We start from the raw sequence: 18806 nt of genomic DNA, 5'->3' as shown, positions 1-18806 counted from the left end.
TTGAGTGCCGGAAAAGCTGAAGGAGGACTTGCAAGCAGAGGGCCCCTCATGACTCCGCCCTACCTCGCCCCTACCCCACGGATCCCTATCCCAGTTCTAATTAGTCCTCGACAATTCTTAACTCTGCTCCCGATTCCCAATCGTGCAATCCATTTGTAGGGTTAGACTATACTTTTGCAAAAAAAGGACCCTTTTGGAAGAGGGCAGAGCAGGAGGGAAATGGGAGGTTTCCAGCTATGCTGGCAGTTTGCACCACCATGATGAGCAATCCTGGGGTAGGGGGGTGTGCCTCGCCCAGCTGCTTTTGAAAGATGAGAGTGTGGAGGCCTCAGCTCTCTGGACCTCAGGGCCTGGTCTGGGGTCTCAGGACAGCCTCCAGAGGCAGCAGCGGCTGTGGTCATGAGCCGCCTTGCTGTGCCAGGCCAGTCTGTCCTAAATCTCAAGGCCAGCGGGACAGAAAGAGTGGTTCCCGAGGGCGGGCCTCCTCCAGCACCTCCTCCTCCGAGGGAGGCCCCTCGCCTGGCTGCACACGCCTGGCAGCTCAGGCCTCTGGGTTAGCAGGAGCAAAGCAAGCACGTCTTGACTGGCGTTTCGCTGGAAGCAAAGGCTGGGACCAGGGTTCAGGTGCTAGTCATTTACTTGGGACTCAATCCCAGGAAACCCCTGTACAGAGTGGGACAGGAGCCCGGGGAGGGAAATCCAGTGGAAGGAGTGTCAGCAAACCTTCGATGCGGTGGCTCCCAGCCGAGAGTCTTGCTAGGGAGCACCTACCCGGGCCGAGTGGCCAGGATGCTGGGTGAGGGCAGCCTCTGGGGACGTTAACTGCCGTACTTCGGTGCCCCAGGCTGCAAGCAGCTTCCGGAAAGCAAAAGGAGGTGCCAAGGGGCTGGGGTGAGGCCCTGCCAGGTCCCCATAGTGCGTCCGTGTGATGGGGGCCGGCACCACCCCACCTACTCAGTGGCCCTGGGAGGAAGAGGCCCCGGGCGGCCTCAGCCCAGCAGAACTGGCGCCGTCGGGTTAGGAGTGTCCGCCTACTCCTCACGGGAGAGACTCCGTAAGGTGGGGAGCTGTGCGGGTGGCCGGGCAGGGAGGAAGCAGAGGGGGCCGGCTGGTGTGCAGCCTCTTCTGGAAGCTTCCCCCTGGGCCCTGCCCGCCGCCTCTGCTCGTGCTTCAATCTCCAACCAGTGGAGGATTCAGCTACTGAAAGGCAGGGCAGAATCATGTTGTTCGAACGGACACCACGTATGCGAGTGACACAAATGTATCACCAGGAACAGGAGCGCTCATGAGCTAAAGCCTATCTAGTGGAGGATGGTGAAAAAGAGGAATCTTTCCTCAAATTTCTGGTGTCTGAGTCCTGAAGGGTTAACAAAAAGCCTCAAATTTCAGAGCACACGACTTCCTGTGCGCACTAGGCTGGGAACTGAGGGAGGGTCCCCGGGCTGGCGTGCAGACACTCGATCTCTGCACGCGCGCTCCACCTCGCCCACCCGCCGTGGTGGGGACAGGAGCCAAGGTCCCCACCACGCAGGTGTCAGCACCCGCGAGGATCACTGTGGGACCTCATGCAAGCGTGAGGTCCTGCGGCCAGTGCAGTGATGGCCCGCGCCCCAGTCGGTGTGAAGCCCCTGCAAACAGCTGGAGGCTCGGGCCTATCCGTCTCTGGCTGCGCGATCAGCCGCGGCTTTTGCAGAACCGGAAGTGCGCCCTGGCGCCGGAAGTGACGTCGCGTGTGGCAGGAGGCGGTGTGCTGCGCATGCGGGCAGTTCGCCCCTGTCTTCGTGAGGGTTGGTTTCAGAAACAGCCCAGTGGGCTTTGAGACTGTCACCGGGGGAGTCTCGCTTGGTCCTTCGTGCCTCCTGGAAGCCGTGGTCGGACAGCGGGTCGTGAGGTGGGGGACACAGGAGTGGCCGGCGGGTCAGAGCCTTTGGGCGCGCTGTGCGAAGGCACACGTGGATGGCTCCTTGCCGCCGGCAGGGCGACTTCCAGACGGAGCACGTGTGAGCCTCACAAATGGGAAGAGGCTGGGTCAGAGCTGCCCGGCGGGATTCCACTGCGGGCTGTGGGGCGGGGAGGGCACTGTGGGGGGAGAACTCCGGGCGTGGGCCCTCCTGTGTGACGCACGGCTCCCGAGCTCACCCTCGGGAGCAGGGGCAGTATTATCAGGTCCCACTGTCACCTTTCGAGAAGTACGAGAAACACGTGGTTTGAGCTACGTTAGAACAAGTGAAACGTTGGTATTCAGATTTCAGAGAAGCGCTTTTGGCCGGATGAGGACGGAGATCCTTTGCCGACAGAGGTTACGGTGGTGTGCCACCTGTCAGCAGGGGGCCGGGAGGAGAGACCTCCTTTCAGGAGCCATTTAACACTGTGCTTCCGTAGTTCTCTCACCTCCATAGTCATTTCACTCCAGTAATTTAGAACCAGCCCTGTCAAGTGTTTAGCTTTACCAGAGTGTTAATAATAAAGGGTCACAGAACCAGAGAAAGGATCTACTCGCCAAGTGCTATGGCCCAAAAGGTGATGCTAGTAAAAGGCTCTTAATAATACTTAACCATGAAAGGAAGGGCCAGGGAGCGCAGAACCTTGTAACATAAGTGAAAACTGCGTTTGTGACATCAAAAATAAAACCTTGAATGGGGAAAAGGAGAGGAGGAATGTGTAATAACTCTTTCTGGCTACAGGTGATGACCGTTTGTGCTAGTGTGTTTCCTGATGGGGCTGTTCAGAGTGATATCAATGCAGTTATCTGTAAGACATCATAAAAGCAAAAAACTGACAGTGCCGTTTCTCCAAAATTTTATTTTAATTTAAATTACAGGGCCAGCCAGATATTCTGATAAGAAATTTACTTTTCCTCAGGAGAAAGGAAATGCTTCCATGGCATTGTTAACAACTGTATACATCTTCACTTTTTTAAAGGGTTAAAAAATCACCTCGAGTAACTCTGACTTATGTAAAATTAAACCTTTATAACATAAAAGGAAACCACTTCCAGTATAACAGTTTTGGTAATATGAATATATTAAATGATCCTAACTTCAAATGCAACTTTTTAACTTTGAATGTTTTCACATTTTTGTTTAAAAACAGCAAAAAACCCCAAAGTTAACTATCCCTAGATTCCAATTCCATAGTAACACATCAGGGTTTTCTTGGACACGCTGCACCCCTCCCTGTCTTCCATACCAAGGCTCTAGTGCGACAACGGCACTGCCAGAGTGGAAGCTGTTTTGCTGTTTCGAGTTCTAAGATCCAGCTTGGCAAGGAAAGCGTTCTTCCACTTGGTGCAGTGTTTTCTAAAACCAGATAACCCGGCACTGGACCACAAGAACCAGAACGATGCCTCACGGCCAAGTCTGCCTTCCTAAACATCTTGCATGGTTGCATTTCAAGGAACTTGGACTGCTTTCTCTACTTCCAGCAGAAAAACATGAATTATTTTACACAGATTTTGGTAAAGACAGCCTTATGAAAACCAATTTTAATGTAGGCTGCCATTTCAATTAAATAGAATAAAATACATCTGTATTCTCTGGAGCTATTTTCCTAACTGGTGCTTCTAGAAAGAGATCTTAAAACCTGCTGAAACATCCTTTGGGAGTTTCACTTTACTGGCTGATAACTAATTCAATTAGTAAGAGAGGCTAGCAAAGAGTAATTATATAAATTTCTTAATCAGCTACAGCCATGCTGAATTCAAACTGGCAAACTCTTGATTTGTAAGTTGTTAGTTGTGACCTTCATTATCGCTAAGATGGACAGATACCATTCTAATAACTTTACACAGATAGATTCTAGCAGACACTGTTCTGTTGTGGTCACAGTAACAAAAAAGTGGTGCAAAATCAGTTACTTTGTAAATACTGATAATTTGCAGCATTAAGGAACAGGACATTAAAAAAAAAAAATAAATTTCCCCATAGGACACCTAGGACTAGGAACTCTTCTTTTCCTAAGAGAAGCCAAAGTTTTAATGATTCAGTTTCACAAATATTGTACTGGATTACTTACTCTAAGAAAGAAAAGGTGCTCTACAGAGGTCCCCCCCCACACAAAGAATCAGCGTTAATTTAGCATAATCGGTATCATTCATAGATCTGGCAAACTCATGACTCATTTTAAATGAATAAGGCCAATATTATGCAGGAAAGTGTTGCTGACTGAGTTCCTGGTCTGTACCAAAGCCTATTGATGGCACCCCATTAGATAACTGAATACAAAGGATTGGTTTACTTCTTTTAATGCTGTGATACTTAAATGTTAAATCAGCATTTTCATGTGATCTGAAGTATTTCAATTACTTATGAGCATTCATTTTTTTTTGCAAAAACTCAATATTAGGTAATAGTTACATACTAATACAATAACATTCCTCTGCTGTACAAATTAAATCATTTAAAAGAAATGAGCATTCTAAGAATTATATACAAAAGAAACCTGTAAGCATCGTTGAAATGAAATGCGAGGTGTCGTTGCTAGCTCTACTGTTTTAAAATACCTTCAAAAAGTAAGATGAACAAATACCCTTCAACATATTCCAGGTTTACGAGTCTCAAGAAAAATCAAATGTCAAAAAATTCTAGAAAGCTGTGAAAAGCATATATACATTTTCCTTATGACCTTGTGAAGCTTCACACTTTTAAGAAGTTGCTAAGTTTCAGTATCAATTTATTCATGTGTCAACTTTATCCGCCCAAGAGGCTCACATCTTGGATACAGTTCCCCTATGATTTCAAATAAAGCTCTGCACGGTCTTCCATTAGTGAAGGCATACAATCTTATCAAGAATCCATGCTCAGACCTTTAACAAAGATAAATGCAAACAGGCAGGTTTACTCTGATAATATCAATGCCTTCCTTCCCTAAAACACACTATCATCCATGCATTTGCCTTCACGAACCTAGCCATGTTCAGAACTTCTACAGCAAACGGAGTCTTTGAAATCTGAAATGACACAAAGATCAAGAAAAAGTCCACGTGTGCTCTAGTGTGCAAGAAAGCAGCAGCTACGTTCTCCAACTTGGACTGAAAAAAAAAAACAAAAAAAGGGAAAATGAAAACCGTTCACTTAACAGCAGATTAGCAGTAATGTTCCTCATGAATCGATAACAGTGCCTGATGCTGAATAGCTAACAGCGAATGCTGAATTTGGGTTTAATATTTTAGATGTTTATTGGAAATTAGGCTTCTTGCTGCGCTGGTCTCTTCAAATCCCTGATCTGTTTGACTAAATAGGTCTTCTCATCATTAAACTGTTCGTCCTCGGTCCTGTCATTCTGGAACTTGCTGAGGAACTCTATAAGTTTGGTCTGGTTCTTGAGGAGGATGTCTAGGATGGGCTGCGTCTTGTTAGGATTGGCTACAAACACCTGCACAGAGAGAAAGCAGTGTCAGCCACAGGGAATCGAACAAGGAACGGGGACATCTTTGCCACGGTTGGCAGAGCACCGGCAGGACACATCCCGTGCTTCCCGGGGCACGTGCGGAGGTCATGATTACTGGTTCAGGGGTGTTTGCTTTGGAAGACCTCACTTTACAATTAAAAAGCAGAATTACATGTTTTGGCACAAGAAGGACTGACATGCTCATTCACACTCAAAACTCTGGGTAGCTGATATTAAATACAGACTTTGATTTTAGAAGAAAATGAGCAGAAATCATTGCTGGGCCCAGGCGGTCAGAAAGGATTTTAAGACCCAAACCTCCTGGGAAAGCATTAAGAAATGGATTACCCTTTATGACTGATACTCTTCCATGCCAAAGATAAATGACATTCCTCTACAAATAAACTTTTCTTATTCCCCAATCCAAATGGTATTATACCGATCTGGGTCTATTTTGTTTAAATGCTGTACCACATAAATGTGAAGACGAACTGAACTGCATTGTATCACTTAAGATTGTCAAAATGAAGCTAATAAAATTTCAGTAATTTATGAACAATACGAGATCTACAACTCCAGAGGAAAAACGGTGTTTAGTACTCTACCTTAAAAACGTGAAAGGCCTCAAACTGGATGTTACGGCTTTTGTCTCGTAGAAGGTTCATCATTAATTTGAGGTTCTCAGGTTTACTGATGTATTTTGTCATAATTGTGAAGTTGTGTCTGTCTAATAGTAGTTCACCGAGAAGCTGGGAAGACATTTAAACAATTACTCTTCCATTATCAAGATCTGAAGTGAAACCAACGTTTTAAAAACAGTTCACTTAATAAACATCGTTACCAAGCACAGACTATGAGTAGGCACTCATCAGACTGATGAACCCAACCATGGCCTAACAGCTACTGAGTGCCTATGATATGCTACTTGAACACCCACCTTTTCTTTTGGGGTTTAAACCCAGGTGAGTCTGACACTGCTCTATGAAGAGGACACATAAGGCACATTTGGCCCTGTCAGAACGTATTCTTTAAATAGGCATTTGTGTTATCTCATTACAAAGAAAATATCAAGAAAATGGTCAGAAGATAAGTTCCTCAGTAACTATAAACCGTAGCTTAATTTAGAAATTTTACTATTTTTGGAGTTTCTGTCGTGGCACAGTGGTTAACGAATCCGACTAGGAACCATGAGATTGTGGGTTCGATCCCTGGTCTTGCTCAGTGGGTTAAGGATCTGGCGTTGCCATGAGCTGTGGTGTAGGTAACGGACGCGGCTTGGATCCCGCATTGCTATGGCTCTGGTGTAGGCCGGTGGCTACAGCTCCGATTCGACCCCTAGCCTGGGAACCTCCATATGCCGCGGGAGCGGCCCAAGAAATGGCAAAAAGACAAAAAAAAAAAAAAAAAAAAAAAAAAAGAATTTTACTATTTTTAATTTTACTTATCTGAGCTCCAAAGGACAAAAGGCTTCATGTCCAAAGTCTTTCATATATTACTCCTAACCACACCAAACTTAACATTTTATCTGATTCAGAAAGGTTTATAAAAACAAATACTTTGCTGTTCCTTCTAAAAGCAAGGTACCCTGAAGATACTCTAAGCTTTTCTTGGTGACTCTTCAACATTGCTAATGACATTCAATTCAACTAAAAAAGTCTGTGCCTTTAGCTAAGTCTGTGCTTACTGAGTTCTATGGAGTTGATTAATACCGTAATCAGTCCTTAATTTTAAAACTGTCTCTGCTTGTTCTAGATCTCTCTTTTTCTGGAAGCAGCAGTTACCTCTCCATGTTGTCAGCGTGCCAGCTTCTAGTCAAGGTCTAGTGTGCAGATGGTATAACTTGCATGGAGACAGGGCCAGGCTGCAGCCTTGTGGACACAGGCAGAGGCAGAGTGGTAGAGAGCCTGGCCCCTGGCACCAGCCTGCCTGGGTCAAATCCCAGCTCCCTACACCTTGGGAGCTCTGTAACCCTGGCATGTTATTTCACTTCTCTGTGCCTCAGTTTCATCATCCGTACGATGGGAATGGATAGTGTACCTGTATCTCATGAGCGTGTAGTGAAAAATAAAAATGTGAACATGTGCAGGACACACCGAACCTGAGTCTAAGAAGAGACACGGAGTGAGGTCTAAGGGACAGACAGAGTGACTGTGCCATGGTTGACGTGCTTTAGTTAACTCCTTTCTGGGTTCATGGATGTGTTCTAGATACTTAAAATTTCCAGAAACTGATCTCTAGATAAACAAATAACATGTCATTATAGTAAATATAAAACAACCTGTCTACTTAGGATCTATAAAGAATTTATAGGAAGAATTTAAAAGCTCATACAGGCGTCACATTGGTTCGAATCACATCCACAACTTTCAAAGTAAGAAGCCCAGTATTTATTCTTAAGGAGGCTCAAAAGTTAATATTAGGTAGGCAAAGGTTTATAGATTTATTGGTGTTTATTTTCAATCACAGAAACCAAAGAAATACTGAAAATGGCTCATTTCAGTTTGATTTTCTAGAGGAAGATGACTGGTAATTTTAAATATTTTTTTTGGACACAAAAATAAAAAATCTGAAGTTTGGTACAGGGGATACAAATTTGCTAGTAAAAGCTCTTTTTTTTTTTTTTTTTTTTTTCTGCTTGTTAGGGCTGCACTCATGGCATATGGAGGTTCCCAGGCCTACGGGTCAAATTGGAGCTGTAGCCGCTGGCCTACACCACAGCCACAGCAACGCAGGACTGGAGCCGAGTCTGCGACCCCACACCACAGCTCATGGCAATGCCAGGTCCTTAACCCACTCAGCAAGGCCAGGGGTCAGACCCACAACCTCATGGTTCCTAGTTGGATTGTTTTCCGCTGCTCGACGGGAACTCTGGTACAAACCCTTCTATCTAAGCAGCGCAAGAACTGAGAATTTAGTCAAAGTCTATTGATTTGACAACTGACCCCCCCAACCCCCACCACTGTGAAGGGGTATTAGCTCTGGAACCTAGTATCCCTGGCCGTTAGCTCTAGCCCCCTTAGCCTCTGAAAACACTGCCTCCATCCAGCAGGGAAAGCAGGACATCTTGACCTTCAGATATAAACTGGTTCCTGGAATAGGTCACTTCCCTTTGAAGATCACAGGAGGACCCGTCCTACATACGCTGATACACAGGGAGGAACAATTTCTTATTAAACAGCTGCCGGATGTACCGCATCCACCAGGAAATGAAAGGACGGTTCCTATCAGCTCTGAGAATTACTGGCCGTCACCCAGCCAGTATTCCTGGAGATGGAGCACAGGTTATGGACCCCTAACACTGGGCCAAAGGATGTGCAGGAGGCCAGGCCCCAGCCTGACTGGATGCTTCAGTGGTGACACATGTCCAGGCTGTGGCCATTACTGGTCCCTGATTACAGGAGTTACAGCCTTATGGAAAATGGAGGAAAGGAATCTTGAGGACATGTGGCTGGTAGAGTGTTTTTATCCAAGGACACAATGTACAATGGATGCTGCTCATGTCTTTTAGTCAATTTCCCCAGAAAGATAAAGTTTTCAAGAGTAAAATCCCCATGGCAGGAGAAGCTGGAAGGGAGTATTTGACGAAAATGAATTCTGACATCTCTGAGGGGAAGATCACCTGGCAGAATAGAATTTAAAGTGGATCTGGCAAGTAATATAAATGGAATTACAATTTTCCCCCCAAATCCTTTGTGAGTCCATCCATAGCTTCCATCAGGACTACTTACAGAATGAGGGGTATGCATTTATTAACTGCACTAAGAATTTTCTAGAGCAACAAACTTTCTGTAAAGAGCCAGGCAGTAAGTAATTTAGATTTTGCAAGCCACATGGTCTCTGAGGCAACCATTCAAATCTGCTCTTGTAGCTGAAAGAGCCACAGATAACATGTAAAGAAATGAATGCAACTGTGTTCCAATAAAACATTATTTACAAAGACTTGGCAGAGGCTGGATGTGGCCCATGGGCTGCCATTTGCCTACCCCTGCTCTCAAGTTTTAAATCTTACATTTAGGTTCCAATGGAATTGTCCGTATCCTAGTTTGGCACAAAGCAGCCAAACTTACCTATGGTTCACAGTAACTTGGCCCTCCACAGGGCCACCCTGTGCCACCTGGCAGCGTCGGGGAGCATAACACCTACAGGCCTTCGAGTCACTGAGATGATTTTACTTTTTAAAAGTGGCTTCAACATCTGAAGTACTTCACTGCCAAGAGATGAAGTCCTCTTCATGATTCTGTATATTCTATTTTGGTGTCTCTGACACACAAGGAGGGGGGCAGGGGCAGGTACCCTGCGTGGACCACTACTGAACCCCGCTCCCTTGCACAGAAATCTTGTTCATGGACAAATGGATCTTCCCTGCAAAGAAAGGTCCGGGACCCATACCAGCGTAACCCCCTTTCCCCACACCAACACTTCAAACGTGCGGCGGACAGAAATAAACTACTTAAGATAAACAACCTGTCATACCTTGAGTGACTGCCTTTTTGTCACATAATTTTCTGAATGAAGTAACTTCTCATACTCACTGAAGAACTAAAAGACAAGAAAACACATAACAGAGTTTTTTTGTTTGTTCGTTTTTTGAGGACCAGTAGATCACATTAAAAAGCGTGAGTACAGACGTCTAAGACCACAATTTCTGCCCAAGCTCCCAGCTTCCTGTTCCAGTCCATCCTCGGGGTGATAGCGCGGCTGAATCCTCTACGAAGAGGGGCTCCTGGGACTGACCCGCTCCCGGCTCTAGTGAGGCACCCACGTACTTTAAACCCAGTCCTCTCTGTCACCCAAACTCCCCATGCACACAACATAACTCCCCTTCCCCCACTGTCTTCTCACTGTCGCGGCAGCTCTCATTTCTTGGTGTTAAGATTAGAAAATAGTATTTTTTTTACAACTCAGCTAGTCTAAAGCACAATGACAAAGAGGTCCACAAAGAACCACTGTTCTTTCAAGGCAAGAAGAGGAAATAATTAAAATAGAAGAGAAAAGAAGTGCGGCACTGTTTTGTGTGGGTTTTTTTTAGGGCTGCACCTGTGGCATATGGAAGTTCCTAAGCTAGGGGTCGAATCAGAGTTATAGCTGCTGGCCTACGCCACAGCCACAGCCACACTGGATCTGAGCCACATCAGTGACCTACACCACGGCTTGTAGCATTGCCAGATCCTTAACCCAGTGAGCGAGGCCAGGGATCAAACCCGCATCCTCATGGACTATGGACACCACGTCCAGTTCTTCACCCACTGAGCCACACTGGGAACAACCAGCACTGTTCAACAGGTAGGTGTCCCACAGAAGACAGGACTTGAAGAACGGGAGAGATTTCATTCAGAAATGGTGAGAAGAGATACTCTTAGGGGAGAAAGGGGAAGGACACAGCATGAGTGAAGGAAGACAGGAAAATGCAGAATGACACAGGTTTGAGAACTGACAAGTGTCACTAGATGTATAAAATGGTGCTTGCTAACAAGAGCTGTGCCCTGGGAGCGGTAAGAAGCAGGAGCAGAGGAGGCAGGAAGGCAGGAGACAGAAGTGAGGGACACGCAGGGGCCAGGGCCCCGCTCTCTGCAAGTTCGGACAGAAGGCCAGTTGGCTTTAAGGTATGTATGTGTATTTTGTTTGTTTTAACTATGGACAGGTTTTCAAAGCTCCAAAACCCTGCAGTTCTGACTCTGTTGGGTGTTGGTGCTTTACGGAGCCCTTTCTTCAGTTGTGGCGCGTGCTAAGACGCCTGCTCTGTGGTTCGGTCCAAGCTGAAACGAGCTGTGCCTTTACTTTAGGATGGGCCCTCGCAGGCCTTCATCCGTGGTCTAGGGCAGGGGTTGGCAAACTAGAGCTCAGGGGCTGAATCCAGCCCACTGTCTGGTTTTATAAACATTTTCCTGGAACACGGCCATGCCCATTCATGCATTGTAAATAAATTCAGTCTACGTACTGCTTCTGGCTGCACTAGTGGTAGAACAGACAGAGGAGCTGACAGAGACTGCAAGGCCACAACGCCTCAAATACTTGCTATCTGGCTGGCCCTTTACAGGAAGGGTTTTTTCCAACCCTTGGTTTAGGGCTAAGCCAGGCCTGCGGGTGCATGCACGCTTTTGCTTTTCTCCAGGCCGAGGGAGGATGGCCATCTCTTGAGCATGTTCGCAGGGAAGCCTACCTCCTCCTCAAATGATTACCACGCTGATGATCAAAACAATTTGATCTGCCTTTAATCAGTAACAGAATAGGTACACCTTAAGTTCTGACAGAAAATACAAGTTAAGATTCTCTGCCGCATACGCTTTAGGGTACGCTCGGTGGTAAGAACTTATTCTTGAAAACTGCCAGGGTAGATCGGACCCCTGGTCAGGAATAAAGGACTAGGAATGGACAGAGGACAGGCTCCGTTTGGGCTCCTCCAGGATTTGCTCTCCGGGAGCGGCACTTCAGGCCGGCAGTTCACACTTTATTTGCTGCACGCCACCCTCGGGACTGCGTCCACTACCCGCCTCGCTGCTTCACCCCCATCGAAGAATGAGGACGGGAGGAACGGTTTCAGGTCCCGGGGCTAGAAAAGCCTGTTTCTTTCGAACAGGCATATGCACTGCTTTACAGATACTGATTTCTTTTCATCAGTTTTGTTTCCCTCTGTGTTTTGTTTATTAGAAAGCTCAGAGCCAAAGTGTAGAGATTTCTAGTTTTTGCATAATAGCTCCACTTGAGGTGAATTTAAATTGCCCGTATTTCCCCACTTTCCTTCCCTCCCCTCAGATGGGACTGTATTGTATATTCATTTCTGTCAGCTACTGCCCATAAATTTTCTAAAATCCTGTCGACCGCTGTTAACTGTAATAACATACAGGAAAACACGTTATTGTGAAATTAAACCGATGTCATTGCCTACAGTAAATTTCTTGGAAATTAGTTTTTATCTTTGATAGGCTTTAAATTAAGATTCATATGTTTAAATAAAAAAACCTTTGAGGCCATGTGGTCATAAAGATAACACAGCCCATGATTATTAAATGCTTATTTACTCTGTTCCAGGCACTGTGCCCTGCAGCTGACACACACGTCCTTATCTCATTCTCACAACCACCCAGTAGTAGGAAGGTGCTAATGTGAGCCTCTTTTAGACAGAGGACCCTAAAGGCACAGAGGATGAATGAAGGTGCCGGCCCGAGGGCTGGTGGCACACGGTGGAGCTGGGGCTCGAAGCCAAACTCCACGCAGTCTGGTGCCAAAGCCCACGCTTCTAACTCCTGTAAAAGGCACCAACAAAGTGACTGTGCTGCCGATTTAAACCAACAAACGCAGAGAAAGAAACACGCCCACATCTCAATGCACGGGGCAGAAAGAAAACTAAATGACCAGCAATGTTTACACCATTTGAGGCTGTTTATGAGGGAATTACTATGTACTGAGCACTGTGCTGTATTACTGGGAGTGGGAGGGAAAGACAGCGGGAAAGGAACACAGGAGACTCAGAAAGCACACGTTTTGCCTCCAAGAACCTTCTAATTTAGTTGAACAGCACAGTGAAGTACTAACAACACCCAGGATTTTAAAAATAAAAACAACTAGTGGAAGAATGCAACTCTAAGCCAAATTTCGGGGAAGAGGTAGACATTTTAAGTGGACTGTTCTCACTGTAACTTCGCCAGGAGCGGCTATGAGGTCTTGGACGTGGACGTTAAAGCAGAAGTGCTCGCGGGTACCGTGGAAAGCACAGTGCGTGGGCACAGGACAGAAGGCGCATCCAGAACTGCCACCCCACCCCGGGCTGCTACCACTGGGAAGTCTGACAGCAACTTAAGCTGCAGGGGCCTTACGGCTGGGCTAATCCAAAGTCCTCATGCTACGAATAAGGATGGCCTTCTGAGTGCCTCAGTGGTAATGGCTGTGGTCTTGGCCCCAAGCAGTGGGCAGCAGAGCAGGGGCAGAACCGGCTGCTGCCTCCTCTAGGCTAGTGCTCTTCTCGCCTGTCAGCCGCTGCCTCCCTTCCTCTCCATTTGTAAGCAGCAGGAATGGGAGTGACTAATGGAAAGGAAGAGTAAGTTAAGAAGAATAACAATTTTTCTGCAGCAAAGTGCTTTATTTTCCTCTTCCAAAGTAAGAAAAGATGCAAAGGGCAAGTGTGTCATCAAACAGATAAAATCAGCTTCTGACCAGGGAATGCTCTATACCTCGTTTTAGTAGAGAAATGATTACGGCACCAATTAAAAACACCGCATTCCCAAAATTAATATTCTGGTACAAGGTCTAACGAAAATCTTTCATTTCTGGTAACAAAACTTACGATTCGCTGTTTTAAAATTAGTATGTCATATACTTACTCTATCATAATGTTGTTCCAAAAATTCTGCACTGAGCAATTTATGTCTTGTAAGTAAATCCTAGAAAAAGAAAATACACTTTTTACAGTTGTTTGGCATTCAAGTTCTTTTAGAAAAGAGAATCCTAAACATTCCACGCCATTTTACCTGATAAAAACTGCTGTTAAAAATTACTATACTTAGAAATATTTAAGCATGAATTACACTGAAAATGTTGATTCTACGTAAGAGCAAATAAACTCATTAATAATTTAAAATTGTGACTGTAATGATTATGATTGCCACAGGTCTATAGCTCTTAGAAGGAAAAATTAAGAAAACAAACATAAGATAAAAACTCAAAGAAAGGGAATCAAGAATTGAAGTGAAATAAAGTGAATGGTTGTGATAAAATGTCAAATAGCATACTGCTCCTGGTGGAGAAAGAAGAAATTTCTTTTATTAGAAAAAGTACTGGAGGTTCCATTTTCTTCCTCCTAAATTCAGTTACATTCAGTTTCATATTGAATGCAATCTTCTTTCAGAGGTAGAATGTTTTTTAAAAGTCTCATCATATTATAAACATTAGCTCCTAAGTAAGCAGACTAATGCTGCAAACATGTAGAACCAAGTTTATATGACCCTGAGTCCAATTCTGCATCCCTATGAAACAGCTTCTGCCTCACCCCATGGCTCTCCCTGGAAACAACTCAAGGATCATTCACTCAGAAACCATCCACCACATGCCAGGTAATGCTCTAGGTGCTGGGGCTACAAAGACAAAAAGATGTGGTCTCCCTGCCTTCAAGGACCTGGAAGTCGGCCTTGGTCTCACCAGGTGGAAGTGAGAATGGGGACAGGTGATAGCAGGTACAGCCAGTCAACATTTGGTGAATTAATGGAAAAAAATTCCTTTAGCGCTGCCTGCTGGAGAGTGCAGTGCCAAAAAGCCCTCTTTTCCTAACCACCTTCCCAACTTGTTTTCTTTGCTGTTTATGCTCAAGTTACCCAGGCTACAGTGAACTCGTGTCTCCTGCAGTACGTCCCCGTGTCGCTGGTCCTGAGAAACGCTCTGAGGGACGATCCACAGTCGAAGCGTGTGGAAAGCGCTGCAGCTCCGGTTCCCTCGATGGGGATCCGTCAGGTCTCAGGATTCTGCAGGGAGCTCTTTCACTGCCTACTTTGTGAACGTCCTTCCCTGAAGGGCCTTCTTTGCAAAGGCTTTCCCCTCAGCCTGGCTCCTACCTTCGGACCTTGACTCCAGCGTCCCTTCCACAGGGAACCCTTCCTGACTGGTCACGGGCACCAAAGCACGGTCAACAGTTAGGACTTGACATCTGTGGATTATATTAATGTCTCTCTCGTGCTAGACTGTTCACTCTATAAATACGAGGGTCATGTCTATTTTTACTACTCTCTGAATCCCCAGCACCTATGCAGAACCCAGCACATAGTAGGAGCTTAATATTTAATAAATGAATGAACCAACAGAACTGGGGAACATGTGGGAAGACACCACATTAAACAATCTTCCAAGTATGCTTCTGAGAAGGCTTCTCACTCTACCCCAAAGATTTACAGGTGTTCAAACTGCTGGATAGGGTATGTCCTATGCGCATGGAAGATCTACCCAATTTTTCCCCAACCCCTTCTGGGGATCAAACAGGCAAAATGAGAAAGGCTGGAGTTTGAATAACTTCGAGAATCCGGGAAGAAATGCTACGAGGCTTCCCCACATGGGGAAGGAGGAGGTGGTGGTGGGGGGCAGAGGACTGAGGGCATCTTGGCACACTGGTCCACGGGGTGAGACGTGAGTGAAGGAGAGAGGAACACAAGGACTTTAAGGGGACATACCGGCCATGCTTGCTAAGGACGGTCCCTCCTCTGGAGAGCTCCTGTCTACGACAGGCTCCCTGTGCACAAGTCTCAAGGTCAGGGCTCTGTCTGGACGACTCGCTGCTGAGCCCCAGCACCTAAACAACAGCACCCAACAGGGCAGCAACTCAAGAGACTTGTGAACGAACTGAATGAGCAGTGAACAAGAGAATTTAAGGACTGCTGTGTCTGGACCCGCGCGCCCCTGAGCACCGTGTCTACGTCTCTGTGGCGAAACCTCTCTGGAGGAAGTAACTGCAGGAAGCGCAGCGACAGGAACCAGGCGCTCACTGCTCTGTCCCCATCTGCCCAAAGAGAAGGCCAAAGGAGGGGGTCTCAGAGACAACAGCTCTCGGCTGGGGTTGGGTTCTTAGGAACGGGAAGGTAGAAACTACTCCTCCAAAAAGCAAAGATCCAAAATCTGCTGGGTAAGAGCTTTTTCTCTAGGTCTGAGTAAGGTGACTATTTACACCCTAAAGGCTATACCGCCAGCAGGAGCAAGAGGCTGACGGGTGGGTTACACATGGTAAGCGGGCACCTCAACCATCTCGCCATGGAGACTGTACTTGCTATCATGTGGTTTAAAGAGACCAGGAAGCTCTCAGGAAACCACATGGCCTTGGGGTAGGAGCGAGTGGAAAGGGGCCAGAGGCTGCTGAAGCAGCCGCTGGACCCCAATGCACAGCAGGAGGAAAGCCCGTCTTCATTAAGAAGGACCCTGGAGGGGACAGTAAAACATGAGCAGGGAAGGGACAACTGCTGGGAGCCAGCCCAGAAAAAAGGCTAGTCCTAAGCTGGGAAAAGAGGAGGTGGGGCCTTGGTCAGGGCCATTCTCTCCTGAGAGACGGGAGGGAACCCTGCCCTCAGGACTAGGGCCGAGAGCTCCGGCGAGTTCCAACCAGGCTGGGGGGCACAGAAGCCAAGAGACGAGAAGACGAGGGAAAGTGGTCACACAGGGTCAGTATCTGGTAAGTGACCTGCAAAGCTGACAGGGTGCACGCGGTCGCAGACTGCAGAGCTGCTGGATCAGCCAGCAGGGGCAGACAGAACAGGCTTTCCAACTTCCCAACCTATCTAATTCCAGAAGAGCCAAGGCCCCAGTATTACCCGGAGAAAGGTCAGGGACCATCTCCCAAGTCCAGCAGATTGAGCAGCCAACTTTTAGGGTGGGCTCGAAGTTACAAGATTCCTACAAGTTATGTGAGTCTGGATCCCAAACATCATGTGACAAAGACAGCCCCGGAATCCCTGAAGAAATGCTGCTAACCCAGGGGGCTTGTTTCCATAGAGCCCTGGCACGTCCTTGGACCCGATTTTGTACTTGATGATGGTCAATGTCCAAGGACAAAAGAATCAATTGTCCCAACTGTGTGGGTCGCCTTTAGAGCTCTGGAAGTTAGAGAGAACTTCCTGTGCTAGCGTCAAAACCTATCCCCAGGTTATTTCCAGAAACTGTTAGAGTCGACAGAAATAGGTTTAATCCATTTTCTCTAGGACCCCACTTTAAACACAAGTAGCGCTCTCATGGCAAGTCCCTACCGAGTCTTCTCGTCTCCAGGCTAAATACGTCCAGTTCCTTTAACCACTCCTCGAATGACAGGTTCTGAGTCCCCCTCACCATCTACTGTCTTCTGAAAGTCATCTATTTGTCTATGTGCCTCTTAAAGTGTAGCGCCTGGAATGGAACACATTTATGTGTTGTTACCTTACAAGCTTACAGTGGGCTGAGACCATCAACAGCTCCTCAGGTCACACACTATGTGGTCACAGGTAGCTCTGGGGCAGCAGCATCATGCTGTTTAATTTTACTGGACGTTCAGAATTTTGTTTACTCAGGGTGGGCTCTCTAGTCAGACTGCCTGGGTTCACATTCTGGCTTCCCCATTTATGGTCTGACTTCACCCAACATTTCTAGGCTTCAGTTTCCTTATCTGTAAAGGAGATAATAACATCACCTCCTTCACAGGGTTGTTTGCGTATGAAAGGAAATTACCTACACATCAGTAATCATTACACTTCGTAATTACTGCCTTTGGTATTACCTATTATTATTTTTGTGCCTTATTCCGACATTTCATAGCTACAGAGCTGGGTCCTCAAGCGGAAGACAGTTATCTGTACTTCATTTCAACCTGTTATATTCCGGCCTCTCCGGGTCTTTATGAAGCCTTACTTTAAGGTTCTGTTACCTGCTTTCTGGCCCTTCATGGCACACATTTGCGGTCGTCCTTTATCTAAGTCTTTAATAAAAATGTTCAACTGTGTTGAGTAGAGAATTAAAAAAAAGGACAAATTTCTCCCCAGGATGGTGGCAATCCATTTTCTGGTACCTTACGGATGTGGAGTTTAATTAATTATGAACTGCTACACTGAAACTCCGTCTAGCTCCTGACTTTCCATTGTCTCCATGAAGACAGACCTGTACAATCACTCAGTGTTGAACATACCCTCACTGCCATAAAAGAATACTTCTATCAGCTACCGCTTACTGTGCACACACCGTGTGAGCGCACAACAACCCCGACACGCTAGTATTATTTCCTACAATCTGACAAATGAAAAGACTGAGGTCAAACCAGCAGCACAGCTGGGAAGCGAACCCAGGCAGCCACGCCTCAGCCCTCTGGTCCAGGGGCATCTATGAGATTAGTATGGCTGGACTACTCTTAGTGAATCCATGCTGGCTGTGGGTACACGGTTTCCTTTCCAAAATGCTCAGAAAGCATTTCTTTAGCAATACTTTCTAGCACCTTACACAGGTATAACATCAAGCTCCAAGCTCCACCAGCCTCTCTGGGGAATCTACCTTCTCTTACTCTGGAAAATTGGAAATATATTTGTTGGCCTTCCGATGCCCCCTCCTCATCGCCTTAATTCTTCAAAACAAACAAAAAATCGTGAACAAGTGTTTGGCCACTGATTTACTCTCAGTAAATAGTATTCACTCAAGCTCTGAGTCCCGGATGTATTTTGAGCAGGCAGTTTTAACCTCCTTTTAGGATTCAGCATCTGTTCCTTGGACATTAAATCCAGGGTTATGGACGAGCCGCATTTGTCTGAAGGTGCAGAGTGCATTTTATCGGAAGGCAGCTCTGGTCACATTCTCAAAGGAGAGCATGAACCAAGGATCTGTTCTTTCGCATTATACACAGATTCTCTTCAAAAAGGACCCCGCACCCCAGAGGAGGAGTGGACCTCCTCCCCTCCCTGTCAGCACCTCTGGTCCTTCTTTCTCCCCACGCTGCC

The 18806-nt window shown here is 46.4% G+C and overlaps 1 protein-coding gene across 1 annotated transcript in view; it reads right to left on the bottom strand.

Moving 5' to 3' along the window:
- Positions 1-2782: 2782 nt before the first annotated feature.
- CAB39 (calcium binding protein 39) overlaps positions 2783-18806 on the bottom strand; it is a 92168-nt gene continuing 76144 nt past the window's right edge. Inside the window, exons 6-9 of the mRNA XM_021075733.2 lie at positions 13707-13766; positions 9862-9927; positions 5994-6137; positions 2783-5373 (exon numbers count right to left, since the gene is read on the bottom strand). Coding sequence (XP_020931392.1) covers positions 5185-5373; positions 5994-6137; positions 9862-9927; positions 13707-13766 — 459 coding nt within the window. The 3' untranslated portion in view covers positions 2783-5184. The remainder of the gene's footprint in view (positions 5374-5993; positions 6138-9861; positions 9928-13706; positions 13767-18806) is intronic.

This window comes from Sus scrofa, chromosome 15, assembly GCF_054392235.1.
Source record: "Sus scrofa isolate SSC_HxYL_T2T_F1_AM1 chromosome 15, Sscrofa_HxYL_maternal_Yorkshire_Landrace_v2.0, whole genome shotgun sequence".
Lineage (NCBI taxonomy): Eukaryota > Metazoa > Chordata > Mammalia > Artiodactyla > Suidae > Sus > Sus scrofa.
Note: the sequence above shows the minus strand (reverse complement) of the source record. Positions and strands in the feature narration are given on the sequence as shown.